The 18,636-nt window shown below is 41.0% G+C and overlaps 2 protein-coding genes across 6 annotated transcripts in view; one reads left to right on the forward strand and one right to left on the reverse strand.

Moving 5' to 3' along the window:
• The window catches only part of SLC20A2 (solute carrier family 20 member 2), a 106,657-nt gene extending 105,431 nt beyond the window's left edge, over positions 1-1,226 (reverse strand). Inside the window, exon 1 of one of the 4 annotated variants that reach the window (XM_039235591.1) lies at positions 1,137-1,226. The gene's annotated coding sequence lies outside the window, so the exon portion shown is untranslated. The remainder of the gene's footprint in view (positions 1-1,136) is intronic. The other 3 variants (XM_039235588.1, XM_039235592.1, XM_039235590.1) reach the window with 3 other exon arrangements.
• Positions 1,219-15,456, forward strand: SMIM19 (small integral membrane protein 19). 2 transcript variants are annotated; one of them, XM_039235594.1, is made up of 4 exons: positions 1,219-1,302; positions 4,945-5,082; positions 9,295-9,419; positions 13,905-15,456. In XM_039235594.1, the coding sequence occupies exons 2-4, from the start codon at positions 4,949-4,951 to the stop codon at positions 13,967-13,969; spliced, it is 324 nt and encodes a 107-aa protein (XP_039091525.1). In that variant the 5' UTR covers positions 1,219-1,302; positions 4,945-4,948; the 3' UTR covers positions 13,970-15,456. The 2 variants fall into 2 exon arrangements, with proteins under 2 accessions (XP_039091525.1, XP_039091526.1); XM_039235595.1 differs by lacking the exon at positions 1,219-1,302 and adding an exon at positions 2,996-3,139.
• Positions 15,457-18,636: the final 3,180 nt, after the last annotated feature.

Genomic DNA, 18,636 nt, shown 5'->3' on the forward strand with positions numbered 1-18,636 from the left:
ATTTTCCAACTTTAGAGTCAAACTAAACGGTTATAAATTACTTGTATGTGTATATATGTGATAATGTATATACAATATTTAAAACCTAATATGTATTAATACTCTAAATAAAGATAGTAGGTTATTGTACCAAGTACCGCGCTTCATCCGTCTGGATGAGCTTAATTGTAACAGAATGAGCCACAAAAAAGGCAGAGAAAACTTGCGAAGGGATTTGGGTTAAATGTTGGCTCTTAACTTCTGCTTATTAAGAATACAACCTCTACAAGGTCCAGTATGAATTATAATTAGCAGTCAGCTGATCCTAGAGAACTAGCTCAACATAAATAGTTAAGACTTCAAGCGTGCGGACAAGTGGCCATTTATTCGCAAGGTTGCTTACCAACCACTGAAATCTGATTACTTGAACACTGATGCTGAAATCCTGCATAAATTCGTTAACTGTCTTATGCTAGAAAATCCGTTTTTCAAATCTATTTCTCAAAGAAATCTATTTTACACACAATTTTTTAAAAAAATACACAAAAATCACTTCAACCGACAATACTGCGGCATCTCGGGCACATCCAGTTTTTAAAACACCTCAGCCATCTCGGCCACGCATCATTTATTAGGACAGGGAAAACGGAAAGACGATGTGCAAACCACACGCTTTCTTAACTATTAATACTAAAAGTAACTCTACGCCCTCATTACGAAAAAAGAAAATCTTCGTGTTTCCCAGCTTAATCCGGACTCGTGGGACAATCAATGCACAGTCCCCCCTCCCACGCTGACAATCACGCCCGGAGCGCGCCGAAGTGGGGCGGGCAGAGGCACGGAACTCCCGGGTAATGACCCGTCCCCGCTACTTCTCGCCGGGTTTTGGCACACAACCGCGACACCCACGTGGACTTCCAGGCGGGGGCGGCGAGACCCACCGCCCGCGCCCGCCGCCCCGGCCCGCCCAGCCCTCCCGCGGGGGCTCCGGGCTCGGGGCGGGGGGCTCGCGGAGGGCGGCGCGCGGCGGTGACGCGCCACGGGGGAGGGGAAGGGAGCCCGGCTCCACTCACGCGCCCGGGGGCGGCACCGGGGCCGTAGCTGCGTCGCTCCCGTTCAAAAACTGAAAAGGGGGGCGGGGGGGCGGGGGGAAAGACCTGGCTCCTCGTTTCATCCGGAAACCGGCGGGCCGGCAGGAAATGACGAAGGCAGAGGTCGTCCAGGTCCGCTCGGTAACCGGGTCCCGCGCGTCCGGCCCCGACTCCAGGGGAAAGAGCCCCGAGCGGAGCAGCCTGGCCGCGTGCCGCCTCCGGAGCCAGCAGCGTGAGTGGACCCGCGTCCCGGCACCTCCCGGGCCCCGGGCGGGGCGGCGTCACCCGGCCCCGCCCCCCGCCCGCGCGCTGGCCCGCCCCGCCGGGGACTCGCGGGGGAGGGGAGAGGGGGTTCCGCTGCCCGCTCCGCGCCCCCCGCCGTGGGCCCCGAGGCTGCTACAAGTCCAGACCCCGCTGCGAGCCTCTCTCAGGGTCGTAAGGAACAGGGAGGCTCCGAGGGCCAGGAACGCGGACAAAAAGCCAAAGCAGCCGCGTCGGCAGCGCGAACGGGGGGCGGCAGAGACGGCCCCGGCGCGGCTGGAGTTCAGCGCCAGGGTTTTAAGATTGAGTCCCGCGCAGCCTGCGAGCGGCGGAAACGCGAAGGAGGTCGCGGCAGCTCCGGAGGCTGCCTGTGGCCACTTAGTGGGAGAGCATTATATTTTATACTCGCACGAATTGGATCTTCTACCAGGAGAAGCCGGTGTCACGGAACCGGCGTCAGGGCTTGGAAGGGTTCAAGTTTGGGGAGTCGGTTATATGTGATAATCGCGCTGCCGGTCCCCTCCCTACCCTGTGCAACTTTGGGCAAGTTACATAACCACCGCTACCACCTTCCCGGTTTCTTCCGTGAAATAGAACGTTAGTGCCTCCCACCAGGGCGGTTGCAAAAACTCCGTATGTGCACTGCCCTATGTCTAAACCCTCAAATGTTAATTCCCTTCTACCTTTTGGTTGAAGGCTTGTTACTTTGGACCCTTCTGCTTTGGGAACGCAAACCTTTAAGTGTTTTCAGAAGGCAAAGAAAATTACATTTATGCAGTGAGTTGTGTTGTAAGCAGGTATGTAAGTGATGCCTAGCTGAATTTATCAAGATAGCAAAGCTCTTAAGTGAGAGACAAAAAGTGATAATATTCAAGGTATGATGACAAGTGATACTCCATCTTAGAACCACCTAGACATTGGATCAGGAAACTGATTTTAAAACTTCGGATATAGTCACTCGATCCCTGGAAATTTTCTCCTAGATCTCAACCTAAAAGTTTATCAAACTAAAACTAAGCCCTAGTTGTCATATTTGGGGGACTCTGTCTCTGGATACTAATGTTTTACTTGGGAGTTAGCTCATCCTGGAATCCCCTTGCCGAAATTGGTCAAGCATTACTGTACAGGAAAAATATGTGAAAAAAGTTCAGTTTTCTCACAAGAGCCCTGAACGATGATCCAGGCACTTGGCTAGCTACCTCGATGATCTTGCTGAAACATTAACTTAAGAGAAATGAACCATTGTAACACCCCTGTGCATTTTGCTTTAGAAGAAGGCTGCAGTGGTATGTAGAAAGCACTTAGCAAGTGTATATGTGTACGCTTGGTTAGACTGTAGTGTGCTGGGAAGTGATGGTCATAGTTCAGGCCACATGTGGGCCATGGGGCTGTACTATGACTCTGGACAAGGCCATTCCTTCTTCCAGGCAGTCTTGCAAAACCATGCCATTGGTCATGATGGAGGACTGGGCAGGCAAGTCCTACCCTCCGTGCAAATATTTCACAACTACAGTGCTAAAAATAACTCAAGTGCATGTCCCTGGAACTGTGGAATGGTAGTGTCATTGCATACCAGTGATGTTGTATAATCCATGTTGTTTAATTCACGTTAAAATTTTACCATTCTGGGTCAGTAGTAATTCAAAATCCTTCTCTACATACAATTAAAGACTGACATATTTGTAGCAGGATGAAGACAAGCTCTGTAGGAATACACCATTTTATCAAAGGGCCCATGAACAGAATTTTGTGAGAAATTGAAGCAAGAAACTAACCTGGCTCAGATCCATTCAGGTGTTAGAAAACAGGTAGGAAGCACTTCCATGATTTGTCAGACAAAGCGCACCTGCAAAATGTTCCAGTGGCCATTGCCGTATGTTTTCTGCTTCTTCCCAAATCTGTTAATAGCTCCCAATCCTGAAACTTATCACCGTTGTAGCGTAATTGTCCCTGGCTTTCTGCAGCATCTCAAATCAGACATCCAAAGTCAGGTCTTTTTGCCAAAAACACATTTGTTGTTGTTACTTTACATTTCAGCGCCAGTAAAATTCTAGATTGCGGAAATCATAAGGACAATTACAGTCTCGTGTCTTCCCAAAGTTTCCATTTCTAAAGTAGGCTGATGACTTACTATGAATCATACATAATGTTACTTTCAGAGAAAGTCTGGAGTTCAGTTTTAAGAAATAAGAATTAAAATGATAAATATGCCAAGTCTCCCTATGTCTTCTACTCTCTTAAAAAAAAAAAATTCATAGCCAGGCTTTAATATCAAGGAATTGGGTATGGTATAATGTTTAAGTAATATTTATATTTTGCATCTATAAATTTTTATAATTTAAGCTCTGTTGTTATTTACCAATTTTTACAAGACCAGTTTATGTTCATCAGACACCAACCCAGATATTTTAAAAAGATCACTCTTGACCTCAGTGTCGAGAGTTTAAGTTAAATGAGCATTCGTGACACTCACTTTATAGTAAATGAATACAAGGTGTCCCCAAACATGTGACAAAAACTTAAGGAGTCAGAACAGGGAAAACATGCCACCTTGTTTAGGAGCAGATCTGCGAGGAAATTTTATTCATTTTATACAGAGGTAAGCTATATGAAAGAAAGACTACCCTTAATGCACACTTGTTAACTTACTGAGCCAGATCTACGTTACAGAACGTTTTGGAGGCTTGCAGGAGATTGGAAGATATTTTAATGCAAGAGTGTCTGTAATACCTTCATTGTTGTAGGATGTCTAGAAAAAAATTGCAAAACAATTTCTTGGACATTTCAGATACAATTTTCCTGGGAATTAGAAAATGGCTGTCTTACTTATTCCTAGAAACTACTGTACATTTATCGCCTATAACTTGCTCAATTTTTCTCCTTTTCATAGATGTCTAAAACAACACTTTTTGGTTTTCTTTCACGTATTAGGTCATTTCTCTTAGGTTTACCTTTTCTGTCCAATACAAGGGAGGCGCTTTCCTCTTTAAGGAAAGATTCAACTAAGGCAAACACCAAGGGGACACCATTACTCTTTTACTTGCAATTTGAAACACTTGCTGTTACCACTCTTATTTTCTGTGGGAATGTCTGAAGAATGCATTTCCTTGAATAGAAGTCACAGCTGTGTAAATAGCAAAAAGTAACTTTTTACCCCATAGCTTCTTTCAACTGCATTTGGCCAGGAGGCCAAAACTAGATAAAACTCCAAAGGTTTTCCATTTGCATGGGAGAGAAGTGGACAAGCGCCAGATTAACTACAGTTTTAACCTTCATGGAGATGATACAATGTTTCAAAATCAAAAATAAAGGGAAGTACATTACATGCCTTAGTTATCTAGCCCAGGGGTTGGCAAACTTTTCTTAAAGGGCCAGATTATAAATATTTTAGGTTTTGAGGGCTGGGAAGCAAAAATCAAGGGTATTATACAGGTACTTACAACCATTTAAAATATATCCATTTAGAAACGTGAAACCATTCTTGGCTCGTGGACCGTCTAAAAGCAGGCAGCAGACTGAAGCCAGCCAGCAGCCCATATGTTTGCCAGCCTTTCTCCGGATGGTCATGCCACCAGTAACTAAAAGAAGCCCTGTTCTCTTTTCTTTCTTCTAGCCCCATGCCTGGAGGTTACGGAGTGATGGGTGACGATGGCTCTATGGATTACAGTGTTCATGAGGCCTGGAATGAAGCCACCAATGTTTACTTGGTAGTGATCCTTGTTAGCTTTGTTCTCTTCATGTATGCCAAGAGGTAAAGGTTTTAGTATTTCAGGGTTGGTAAGAAACTGGGCACTTAAAAGGTTTACACGTTTGTTTGTTCCAAATTAAACTGCACAAAAAAATAGTGCATTTTTGCATCATTGCAAAAATGAGCATTTTTGTTCTTGTTATGAATGCACTATCTATTCAGGTCTTTCCCCAAGCTCTGGACACCAAGATTTGGCTTTGAAGAGCCCCTTGCATTAAGAGTTGGAAATTTTGGGGTGGCTGGGTGGCTGAGTTGGTTGAGGGTCCAGCTCTTGATTCTGGCTCAGGTCACAATCCCAGGGTCATGAGAGCAAGCCCCATGTGAGCTTTGTGGCGCTGAGTGTGGATCCTGCTTAGGATTTTCTCTCTCTCTCTCCCTCCCTCTGCCCTCTCCCCATCTTGTGCTCATGCTCACTCTCTCTCTGTCTTAAAAAAAAAAAAAAAAAAAAAAAAGTTGGAGATTCAAGTGCAGCTCCAGGCACCCTGACTGGCTTCGCCTTCCCATTCTATCATTTCTAATCTAGCTCAGTTTTACCATCCAGCCTGGGTCCACTGTCACTCCAGAATGAGCTTATTTTTTTGGCCCACATCCCTAAAATGCAGAAACACTAATTCCTATGTATTCAGCAATTCTCTCTTGGCACATGTTACAGTCTCCCTTCTGATTCATGTGCATGACCATATCATAGCGTTTACTGAGTAATATTGGTATTATCTGACTACTTCTGTGTCTGCTCCACAAAAACTTCAGTCCCTTCAGGACAACAGCTTTCCCTTTCAATCTTTGCATCCCCAGTATACCACACAGTGCAAATCCTCAATAAATATTTCCTGCTTTAATTTCAGGTGTTGTAGCATAACTTAACTATTCTTTTTCACACTCCATGGCTCCTTTCCTTTAAATACAATTAAAAAAAAGAAAAGGTAGGTGCCTTGAAGAGGAAAAGCAGTATTCATTGGACTGAGTTGCTTCTCCTCATGGCCGTGTGCTTCTCGGTATTCTCTGCCAAGGTTAAAAGGCAGTAGGTATGTTGGAAGATATTTGATAAGTGATAAGTGATTCAATTTCTCTGCTGGTTATGGGCCTGTTCAAATTTTCTACTTCTTCCTCTTTGAGTTTTGGTAGTGTGTGAGTATGTAGGAATTTGTCCATTTCTTCTAGATTGTCCAGTTGGTTGGTATATCATCTTTCATAGTATTCTTTTATAATTGTTTGTATTTCCGTGGTGTTGATTGTGGTCTTTCCTCCTTCATTCATGATTTTTATCTATTGGGGTCCTCTCTCTTTTATTTTTGAGAGGTCTCACTAGGGGTTTATCAGTTTTGTTTATTCTTTTTTTTTTTTTTAAATATTTTATTTATTTCTAGGAGAGAGAGAGATAGCGTGAGCAGGGGAGGGTCAGAGAGAGAGGGAGTCACAGACTGAAACAGGCTCCAGGCTCTGAGCTGGCAGTCAGCACAGAGCCCGACGCGGGGCTCGAACCCACGAACCGCGAGATCATGACCTAAGCGAAAGTCGGACGCTTAACCGACTAAGCCACCCAGGCGCCCCAAGTTTTGTTTATTCTTAAAAAAAAAAACAAAAAAAAAAACAGCTTTTGGTTTCATTGATCTGATCACAAATAAGAGTCCTGGGCCAGATGGCTTCCCAGGGAAATTTGACCAGATATTTGGAGAAGAGTTAATACCTGTTCTTTTCAAACTGTTCCAAAGAACAGAAATGGAAGGAAAACTTCCCAAATTCATTTTATGAGGCCAGTCTTACCTTGGTTCCAAGCACCCCACTAATTACAGGCCAATATCCCTGATGAACCTGGAGGCAGAAGTTCTCAATGGGGTACTAGCAAATCTAATTCAACAGTACATTAAAAGAATTATTCACCGCGATCAAGTGGGATTCATTCCTCAGCTACAGGGCTGAATTAATATTTGCAAATCAATCAACGTGATACATCACATTAATAGAAGAAAGAATAAGAACCATATGATCCTGTCAATAGATGCAGAAACAGCATTTGACAAAATACAGCACCCTTTCTTGATAAAAAACCTCAAGAAAGTAGGGCTAGAAGAAACATCCCTCAACATCATAAAAGCCATATATGAAAGACCCACAGCTAATAGCATCCTCAATGGGGAAGAACTGAGACCTTTCCTCCTAAGGTCAGGAACACCACAGGGATGTCCACCCTCACCACTGTTGTTCAACACAGTACTGGAAGGCCTAGCCTCAGAAGTCTGACAACAAAAAGAAATAAAAGGCATACAAATTGGCAAAGAAGAAGTCAAACTTTAACTCTTCGTAAACAACATGAAAACCAAAAGCCTCCACCAAAAAACTGCTAGAACTGATACATGAATTCAGCAGTCACAGGATAAAAAAATCAATGTACAGAAGCCAGCTGCATTACAATACACCAATAATGAAGCAGCAGAAAGAGAAATCAAGGAATTGATCCCATTTACAATTGCACCAAAAACCATAAGATACCTACGAATAAACCTAACCCTAACCAAAAGGGCAAAAGATCTGTATCCTGAAAACTATAGAAAGCTTATGAAAGAAATTGAAGATAACACAAAGAAATGGAAAAACGTTCCATGCCCATGGATTAGAAGATTTAATATTGTTAAAATGTCAGTAGTACCCAAAGCAATCGACACCTTCAATGCAATCCCTATCAAAATAATTCCAGCATTCTTCACAGAGCTAGAACAAACAATCCTAAAATTTGTATGGAACCACAAAAGACCCTGAATAGCCAAAGTAATGTTGAAAAAGAAAAGCAAAGCTGGAGGCATCACAATTCTGGACTTAAAGCTGTATTACAAAGCTGTAATCTTCCAGACAGTATGGTACTGGCACAAAAACAGACACATAGATCAATGGAACAGAATAGAGATCGCAGAAATGGACCCACAAGTGCATGGCCAACTAATCTTCGACAAAGCAGGAGAGAATATCCAGTGGAAAAAAGACAATCTCTTCAGCAAATGGTCACTGGGAGACAGTGACATGCAGAAGAATGAACCTGGACCACTTTCTTACACCATACACAAAAATAAACTCAAAATGGATGAAAGACCGAAACAGAAGACAGGAAGCCATCAAAATCCTAGAGGCTCCTCTAGGGCACTTGTTGGGATGAGCACTGGGGGTTATATAATGAATCACTGGGTTCGACTTCCGAAACTAATACTATACTGTATATTAACTAACCTGAATTTAAATAAATGTAAAATTTTTAAAAAGGCATTGGATAGTTCAAAATAATTAGTAATCAAGAAATAATTGATGTTTGGCCTGGGGAGCAGGTCAGAGCCCACACATGCTCTCAGACAGGCAGGTCTGCCCTTCCCAGCCGCATGACCCCTGGAGCAGCTAGCCCATGGCAGCCTGGACTGCAGGGTGGCTGAGAGAAGGCTCCACATACCATCGCCAGTTACCTTGCAGGTAACAGCTTTCTAACCAAAATAGCCACCACGTCCTCCCGACCCTCCCGTTTTAAAAGCAGAGAAACGTTGTTAATTTTAAGTAGATGCCCCCACTAAGGCCGTGCTATTGTATTTAAGAAATAACGGTGATTCATTATTTTCCAAAATTAAGATCTACTCCCATTCTTTTTATTCGCTAACCCAGTAATTTAGCTTTATTTGGATAACACCAGAGGGAGGAGAAAAATAAGATGTTTATGCATTTTCCCATACAGTATTTGGCTTTTGGTGGGAGGAAGGAGTGGAAGCACAATGGAGGTATACCACTTCGTTGTATTAAGTGGACGTGTTCACCTTCCTTTTCTTTCTTAGAGCCCTGGGGCCATACGTGTCCAGCTTCAGACTTTTTAGGGAAAGAAAGAACACTTGAGCCAAGGAAGAATCTCACAGAGACAAAAGAGAAGATGAGCTCATTGTTACTTAAGTCTTTTTTTTTTTTTTAAGTTTATTTATTTATTTTGAGAGAGAAAGAGAGAGTGCAAGTGAGTGAGGGGCAGAGAGAGAGAATCCCAAGCACGGTCAGCACAGAGCCCAATGCGGGGCTTGAACTCACAAACCACAAGATCATGACCTGAGCCCAAGTGGGACACTTAACCAACTGAGCCACTCAGGCACCCCTTAAGTCCTTGTAATGTAGCTCCTGATTACTATGGTCCTGAGTCGATTACAATCCAATAGATAGTAACACAAATCTCTCTTCTGTATTGGTTTTGTGTTTTAGGAACAAAAGGAAAATTATGAGGATCTTCAGTGTGCCGCCTACAGCAGAAACTTTATCAGAGCCCAGCTTTTATGACACAATAAGCAAAATTCGTTTAAGACAGCAACTGGAAATGTATTCCATTTGTAAGTATATTCTGTGCTGAACTGTATATATAGACATGTTTAAAATAGATTTTTTTGGCCTGGGTGGCTCAGTCAATTAAGCGTCCGACTTTGGCTCAGGTCATAATCTCACAGTCCGTGAGTTCAAGCCCTGCATCAGGTTCTGTTAGAGCCTGGAGCCTGCTTCAAATTCTGTGTCTCCCTCTCCCTCTGCCCCTCCCCAGCTCTCAATCTGTCTCTCTCTTTCTCTCTCAAATATAAATAAACATTTTAAAAATGAATAATTAATTAATTAATTGAATAAAATAGATTTTTTGGGAAGTGAGTTCAATTAGCAAAAGGTTACCAGAAAACATTGATAGGCCTTTTTTAGATGCTGACCACAGTATTGGCAAAGGCAGGTCTGCCATGTAGTTGGCGCTTCTCTGCTTGCATGGGGCCCTTCCAGTACCCTGAGAACAGCCCTAGCAAAGTGTTCATATGATGATTTTTTTTTATGTTTTGAAAAAATTAGTTATTTTACTCATTAGTTAAGACTGCTGTCTCTTCCTGCTCTCATTTGCCCTCCTTTGCACACCCCTCATATGGAGTAGCATTACGTGGCCAAGAGCATTTGAGGATGTGACTGAGGGCAAGTTGAGTTGAAGCTGCATTTAGTTTGGGTTTGAATTTTGTATTTATGAAGTTTGCAGTCATTTCTATTATAATTAAATTACTGCAAGACAAAGCAATATAGGAATTGTTTCCAGGAATGTGGCATGCAATATCAGTATGCAAGGCAAGAAGTCATGTCTCAGTGTGTCATATAGTACTGAACACTGTGAGTATGTATGTTGTGGAGAAGAAATGAAGTTTAAAATGTGTAGAGTCATAATGAAATGTACACCTAAGCCACAGCCTTTTATGCCACCATTTAAAAGTATGAGTTGTGGTTTCCAAGGTGTGTTATTGAGAAGAGCAAGATAAAATAATATGTATACTAGGATGCTACTCTTTTAAAATCAAATGAACAGAACCTCCCTTTTATTATCTATGTCTAATATAAGTGTTCTCTATAATTATGCAAGCATGGAGGAAGGCTTGGAAAGATACACAACAGATTATTAACATTCATTACCTTCGTGGGGACTGTGTGGGATTTAAGGGAGAAAGACGGGACACTTTATAAAGAAGTTGTCTACAGTAAAAAATTAAATGTGTGTGCACGCGTATGTGTATGCATAGAAAGATGCAAGAAAGAATGATCAGCAAGATATCACTAGTATGTGTCTCGGGTGAAATGGAATTTCAGGTGAAAATATACATATTTACATGCATATACACACATAAACACAAGTAGAACTTCTAAAATCTTAAGCATAAATGTTATCCTGAGAACTAGTAACAGCAGTTCCTTTAGGGGAAGGAACAGGGTGGGTACTGCAGGATTGATCAGGTAAGAGGAAGATACACTTTTTACTGTTTCCTCTCTGTTCGTTTTGCATTTTGTACCATCTGCATATGTTACCAGTTCAAAATAAGAAGTAAAATTTAACATAGCAGCATTACTCATGATAGCCAAAAGGCAGAAACAACCTAAGTGCCCTTGACAGATACACAAAATGTGATCTAGAAATACAATAGGATGTTATTCAGTCTTTAACAGGAGGGAAACGCTGACGCATGCTACAGCACAGATGAACCTGAGGACATTATGCTTTGTAATGATTCTTATTATAAAGGGAAATAAGCCAGTCACAAAAGAGCAAATATTTCACTTAGGGGAGGCAAATTCGTAGAGACAGAAAATAGAACAGTGGATGTCAGGGGCCTGGGGAGAAGGCAGTGGGGAGTCATTCCTTAATGGGTGTGGAGTTCAGTTAGGGATGATCAGAAGAGCTCTGTGGGCAGCTGGTGGTGATGACTGCATGGCAGTATGAATGTACCTGATGCTACTGAACTGTGCACTTCGAAATAGTTAAGGGGCACCTAGGTGGCTTAGTCAGTTAAGCGTCCGACTTCAGCTCAGGTCATGATCTCATGGTTCATGAGTTCAAGCCCCACATCTGTGCTGAGCCTGAGCCTCCAGAGCCTGGAGCCTGCTTCAAATTCTGTCTCTCTCTCTCTCTCTCTCTCTCTCTCTCTCTGCCCCTTCCCCTGCTTGCACTCTGTCTCTCTCTCTCTCGAAGAAAAAATAAATGTTTAAAAAAAGTAGTTAAAGTGGCAAAATTCATGTATATTTTACCACAATAAAAAGTTCTTTAAAAAAAAATACCAGCAAATACCAACAAAACAAAACAAAACACAGAAGTACAGAGCCAGAAGTTCTGTATGGAAAATGATAAATAAGTTTCTGTTGATACCCAGTCAAAACAGAAGCTATCTTCTGTTAATAATACATTCAATATGCTGATGCATAGGAGCACATGTACCCCAGTGTTCATAGCAGCACTCTCAACAATAGCCAAAACATGGAAAGAGCCTAAGTGTCCATCGACTGACGGATGGATCAAGAAGATGTGGTTTATCTATACCATGGAATACTACATGGCAATGAGAAAGAATGAAATCTGGCCTTGTGTAGCAACATGGATGGACCTTGAGGGTGTTATGCTGAGCGAAATAAGTCAGGCAGAGAAGGATAAATACCATATGTTTGCACGTATAGGAGGATTAGGAGGAACTTAACGGAGGACCATGGGGGAGAAGAAGTGGGGTATTAGTGGGGGAGAAGGAGAGAGGCAAACCATGAGAGACTCTTGAATGCTGAGAACAAACTGAGGACTGATGGGTGTGGGGGGGAGGGGGGGGATGGACATGGAGGAAGGCACTTGTGGGGATGAGCACTGGGTGTTATATGGAAACCAACTAGACAATAAACTATTTGTAAAAAAATAAAAATTCAATAATGTAACATATACTATTATAAACCAATACAGTACAATCTTTTTTTCTTCTTTGATAAGAAGGCCATAAAATAAAATTCATCTGAATTCCTGTGTCTGTAAGATGTGTTAGTTTTCTACTGCTGCTGTAACAAATCACTACAAATCCAGTGGCATAATACAACACATATGTATGGTCTTACAATTTTGTAGTGTAGAAGTCCTACAGCGGTCTCACTAGGCTGAAACCAGGTGTCAGCAGGGTACCATTTCTTTCTAGAGGCTCTAGAAGAGCATCTGTCTCTTTGCTGGAAAGTTTCTAGAGGCCACTCACGTTCCTTGGTTTATGGCCCTATGCCTCCATCTTGGGAGCCGGCAGCATGTAATCTCTGATCATTCTTCCATTTTTATATCTTAGTCCCTCTCTGGATTCAGGAAAGGTTCTTTGATTTTTGAGGTCCATGCGATTAGGTTGGGCCAGATAATCCAGAATAATTTCCCTGTTATAAGGTCCTTACCTTAATCACATCTTCAAAGTTCCCTTTGTCCTATAAAATAACATATTCACAGATTTGGGGGATGAGGATGTGAACGTCTTTAGAAGCCATTTTTCTTATAAATGGTTTATGTGTGGATTTGCACCTTTAAAGAATCCCATCACATTGGATCATTCTTAGTGTTCATGTCCTATCCCTGACAAAGTCAGGCAGTTCTAGAGGAAGTAGCAAACAGAATTCCTTTTCCTAAAGATGTCTCCCAAAATTGTATAAACTTTAGGCCACAAACATTTGGATGCACCCTGAGGAGCATAAATAGTGTCTCCTTCTTGGCTAGTAAAAACTTAAGGAGGTGAGTGAAAGTTTTAACTGTAGGCAGTAAATGACATTTATAAAGATTTTAACCCTGTACTCTGTCACCATTTTTCTTCAATAAACATTTCTCAGAAGTACAAAAAGAACACAGAATGTGTATCTTTTTTCTTACAGTTTATATTAATGACAATGTTCAATAATAAGTTTCTTAGACTTACAAGTTGAAATAAAGTCAAATTCTTTATGATGTGAACAAAAGCATTACTATTAGCTTAAGATGGAGGTGGGAGGTAAGAAAGAAGGAAATTAGGGCACCTGGGTGTCTCAGTCGTTTAAGCATCCAACTTCTGATTTCTGCTCAGGCCATGATCTCACAGTTCGTGAGATCGAGCCCCACATCGGACTCTGCACTAGCAGTGTGGAGCCTGCTTGGGATTTTCACTCTCCCCTTTTCTCTCTGCCTGTCCTCTGTACATGCTCTCTCTCAAAATAAATAAATAAACTTCAAAGAAAGAAGGAAATTATAAAATGTTAATTTAACAGCTTAATTTAATGTTTACCTTGTCTTTTGAAGCTCTGAATAATCCTAATATACAAATAATAATAATAATAAAGTAAACATATAAAAATGGATATCAGCAGTGTTGGGAAATTAGAGGATCAAAAAGTGTATAATAAATTTCCTCTAATGAAAAAACATCACTTAATTCCAAGTTAATTCTATACTGAGAATCATGACTGTGATTTAATGATATTAGCAAATAATTATTTTGCTATTTTTATTAATTTTATCTCTATTTTTGTTGTGTTTTGCTTTGTTTTCTTAATAGCAAGGAAGTATGACTATCAGCAGCCACAAAACCAAACTGACAGTGTGCAACTCTCATTGGAATGAAATGACAGAAAATGAACAACATAAGTAATTGTTCAACCGTCTGGTAGCAAGCTCCTAAAAAGACTAAATTATGAACAGCATTTTTTTTTAAATCCTGTCTCCATAAAATCATTCTACTTGTGACTTTTCCCCAGTTTTTTGTGTTTTGTTTTGCTTTTTTAAATTACATCACCATTTGTTATACAAATTTTTTATAAAGTCTCAAAAGCCATGGACACAGAGAGTCTGAATATACTTAGGAAGATAGAACATAACCGGAAATGGTGATTTTTACCTTGTGAAGACCTTTGATTTCTTCAGGATACGATCAGTCAGGAATAAACATACATCTTTGGAGGTGAGAATCTGGAGCTTAGGCCACTTTGAACATTTTTGCAAAATTAAAAAGTAAAAATCCATTCATTGGAATAACATCCTCTTCAGTTGTATTCTGTGATGAATGTAATACGAATAATGGACGAATTTGTGTTCTTACTGCTGTCGTTACCACACTCGAATTGAATTACCTATCTTTGTTCTTCAGAACTTACACGGAAGACTGTCTTTTCTGCTATCCTAATGAAACAAACCCATCTGCTAATCATGGAAGCTTCCTGTGATTGGAATGTTTTCCTTCATTGTGTTCCCGGGAGTTTGTTTGCATTTTTTTTTTTAATCCTATGATTTCATTTCCACCAGAAGAGTCTTCTTTGGAGCATGCTGGAGCCATGCTGCCAAATAAATGGGCACCTCTCTACTGGTGTGAGCACCTTGCTTTTTTGATCATGTAACTCTCAAGTTTAATGTCACTGTCTGGGTACTTACACTTGTTTAGCATAATAAGCCTCCCTGAAGACTCTCATATCTTGTGGCACTTTGTGGCGTATATTGAAATGTTTCTACCTAATTTTTCACATTTATTTAAATAAAAGTTGGTGGGAGGTAGTAACAAGGAAGCTTCGCTGTCCACTTAACTGTCCAAGAATTAGTTTTTGAATCAAAACTACTCTTAATTTTAAGAGTAAATATTCCAAGCACTGTTTCCTTTTCTCTTTATAATTGTGAAGTAAAGAACATAAATTTTAAATGAAAAGGTTGAGACCAAATAAAATTATTGAGGGAAATTGCATTTGCTTTTATATTTTGATTATATTATTCAGAAATGTCTGTCTTGTACAAAGTGAGTTGTTGACAAAACAATAATTCTTGACTCACAAATGAGCTTGAATGCACTGCCAATACATAGAATAAAAAACTGACTATAGGATTGTAAACAGTTATAATTATGGGCTGGGGGTAGCAGAGCAGGAAGGAGATGATCTTCTAAAACTTGGCTTTGCTCTTGGGAAAACTACCGTGTATTTCTGTGAGCAGGAAACGCAATCAGGAGCAGAAGCAGTTTACATATGTCACTGACATGTTTCACAATCTGGACAAATTACCAAAACTGGCTATTTCGGATGACTTGTAAAAATAGTGGACATAAATAAAGGTAAATCACAGTGAAACTGAGTAGTTGGTTTTTATTTGCATCCACTGATAGGGGCAGTCATAACTTAAAGCTAGTCGGTCGTGTGAGCATCACACCTTGACAAGGAAGAGGAAGAATTCCTCCTCATTTTTTCTCTAAACCCAGCTGATGGGAATCACACCCCCCACCGGCAAGAACAACAGCAAGTCCGCCTTTGAAGTTCCTGCTCTGCTTCAACAGCTGAGCTGGTTAAGGGGTCGAAGCCCTGCAGCCACACTTCAAAGCCACACCAGCTGATGGTCCTGCTTCTGCACACCCCCCACCCCCCACCCCCGCATCCGAGGTTCAGTGGAACTATTTTCTTTGGAAGAAAAATGGAATGACTAATAGACTGGTAACTAGCCCTTGTGTTCTTCTTTTCCTTGTTGCTTCTCTTTTTACTGTAGAAGATAGTCAGCAGCATGCACTGGTCAGCTTCTATTGGTCCACAGCTTCAGTATGTTAAATAATCAGTTGTTTAGCCAGCCAGCTGCACTAAAAGAAGAAGTTAGCCTCCGGAGGGCACAGGTGTTTGCTATTGACCTCCTGCTGTTTCAGGTGGAGTTATTTATGATTCATCAGAAAAGAAGACTGTACCATAAAATTGCTGTAATGTCATAACTATTTTAAGTCTGGAGTAGAGATAAAATTATCATAATAAAAATAATTTGTTATTAAAAGAATACATTAAACTTGGGAAATGTAATTAAAGGGAGAAGGAGCAAAAGTATATTACGTGGAGCCAAAGAATTCATTCAACAAACAGATGTGGAGTATATACTCTGTCCTAGCTGTATGTGATTTTCTGTAGGCTACTCCAGTCTAATAGTAGAATCAGAAAAGGAATAGTGGCTGAATCAACTAATGAATGAATAAAGAAGATGTGGTACATATATACAATGGAATATATTCCAAAAAGAATGAAATCTCGCCATTTGCAACGATGTGGATAGAGCTAGAGTGTGTTATGCTAAATGAAATAAGTCAGAGAAAGGCAAATACCAGATGATTTCACTCGTGGAATTTAAGAAACAAATGAGCAAAGGGGAAAAAAAGAGAGACAAATCTGAGGGTTGATGGAGGGAGGTGGGTGGGGGTTGGGCTAAATGGGTGATGGGTCCTAAGGAGGGTGATGAATCATTAAAAAACAAAAACCAAAAACAAAGGAATAGAGTTCAAAAAACTAAATGAAAATAGAAAGGACATTTGGCTTATCTCCAGCCTGTATGCAAAATTGTGAGGCTCACAGAGTAGGAAGCTGAGCTTAGCCTTAAAGCTGTTTCCCAATGGACCCACCAATAAAGCCAGCACCAAACTTACATAAAACTATAAAGCAAGAACACTTTTATACCTCTTTTTTGTCCCTCTTCAGCTCCTGGAAGTCCATGCATAAGACAATCTTGAATGACGGTATAAGAGTAATGATGAGGCATTAGGCTCACAAAGCACGGTGGTAAACCCTACTAACTCCTAAGGCAAACATGGAAACTCAGCAGCAGCTCACCTTGACCTTGACCTCTCACCCCACAATAAAGGAATGGCACATAACATTGGATTACTTAGTGATGTATTCTCCACCTTTATTTTATTTTTTACCCATATACAGTAGAAAATGAGAGCTGATTATGTAGATTAGTAACATTTCACATTCTAGGTAGACAAATGGAAGGGGATACTGCTTACCATCCAGGCTCACTGCCAGTAGTTCAGCCCCCAGTTTGATGCTGAGGGCTCAGTGTGTTGTTCATTTCTTTCTTTATTTTTAAATATTTATTTATTTTGAGAGAGAAAAGATAAGGGCAGAGAGGAGAGAGAGTATTTTGCACTATCAATGTGGAGCCCAACGAGGGGCTCGAACCCACAGACCATGAGCTCATGACCTGAGCCAAAATCAAGAGTCAGATGCTTAACTGACTGAGCCACCCAGATGCCCCTATTTTTGATGTTTCTAGTTCTGGAGTTTCTTCTCTTCCAAATAGAGAAACGACAGAGGTTAGGAAGAAGTGACTCCATAACAAGGATTTCTAAGAAAAAAAATATTTTGACACATCTCTAACTAGCTGAAGAAAGTTGGGGGTTCTTAACTGCAACCAACTGTTGGTGTTGTTAAACGAAACTCCAGATGCTTTTGGTCTCAGAAATCTGAATTTCTTGGAAAAAAAACCACCATATAAAGTATTTAAGACAGAACGAGTAAATGTATGTTTAACATATTCGTTGTTGGAGAAGTGATTGCAAGTGTCTCTGACTAACGTTTTATTTTGAGATTTAAAAAACCAGGCCCATTCAAGTGGACTGCTATCCAATATAATTCTTAGATCGCAAATGCATTCCAGCACCTATTCTTAGCACAGTAACTAGCCCAAGTAAATGCCTGGTAAAGACTTGTTGAATTAGTTAATTTCCTTGTAACAATTTGTAGAATTGATGTCTTATCTTTTACATGCTTAAGTGTTTGTAGGTTCTGCTTCTGGTAACAGAAGAGTAATTGCAGCAGGCTAACCCTTACAGATAATGATTATGAATTCACAACAAAACATTAAAAAAAGACTATTTGAAGGTAACCATAAGCAGACAAACCAGAAAGAAAATGATCCCTGAAAGAGAACAACTGCATTGGCTGAGATTTGTGTTTAGATGGTTTTTGCCTGAAGGTATTTCCCAGTCCACTAGTTGTAAGTAGCTGGAACTCAAATAGAAAGCTACAGTGAAACTGGTTTGAGGAACAGGACAGAGTTCAGGGCTTCTGAAAAGACGGGAAAGTGAGGAGGAACATCACAGAAAGAAGGGAATCACAGAAGGGGGAGCCGCCAAATCTGTATATAAATACAGACAAGTCCCTAACTGACCCCTAAACAATAAACCTACATGGTGTTGTGCCCGATTCGTGAGTCCCCTGAAATCCCCAAGGAGCCGACACCGATGCAAGTACAAAAGGGTCTTTATTACAAGCTCGAGCAGGGGCTCACCCGCCTACCGGTGTAGTGGCAGAAGGTGAAGCCCCGAACAATAGTGAGCAGGGTTTTTATGGGTTAAGGGACAGGGGTGTTACAGTGCACATGTTGTACATATGGCATCATCACATAAGCACCAATTACAATTGTACAGCAGCACCCATGGTAACAGCTTTGACCATTCTGTATCTGTGAGGTGTTCATTACTTTTGGTGGGACCCAAT

This window comes from Hyaena hyaena, unplaced genomic scaffold (assembly GCF_003009895.1).
Source record: "Hyaena hyaena isolate Hyena2069 unplaced genomic scaffold, ASM300989v1 scaffold_100, whole genome shotgun sequence".
Classification (NCBI taxonomy): Eukaryota; Metazoa; Chordata; class Mammalia; order Carnivora; family Hyaenidae; genus Hyaena; species Hyaena hyaena.

Bases quoted from the DNA above. Each gene is read 5' to 3' on its own strand.
- SMIM19 (XM_039235594.1), top strand. From the start codon at position 4,949: ATGCCTGGAGGTTACGGAGTGATGGGTGACGATGGCTCTATGGATTAC. The intron at 5,083-9,294 runs GTAAAGGTTTTA...TTTGTGTTTTAG, and splicing joins CTCTTCATGTATGCCAAGAG to GAACAAAAGGAAAATTATGA. The intron at 9,420-13,904 runs GTAAGTATATTC...TTTTCTTAATAG, and splicing joins ACTGGAAATGTATTCCATTT to CAAGGAAGTATGACTATCAG.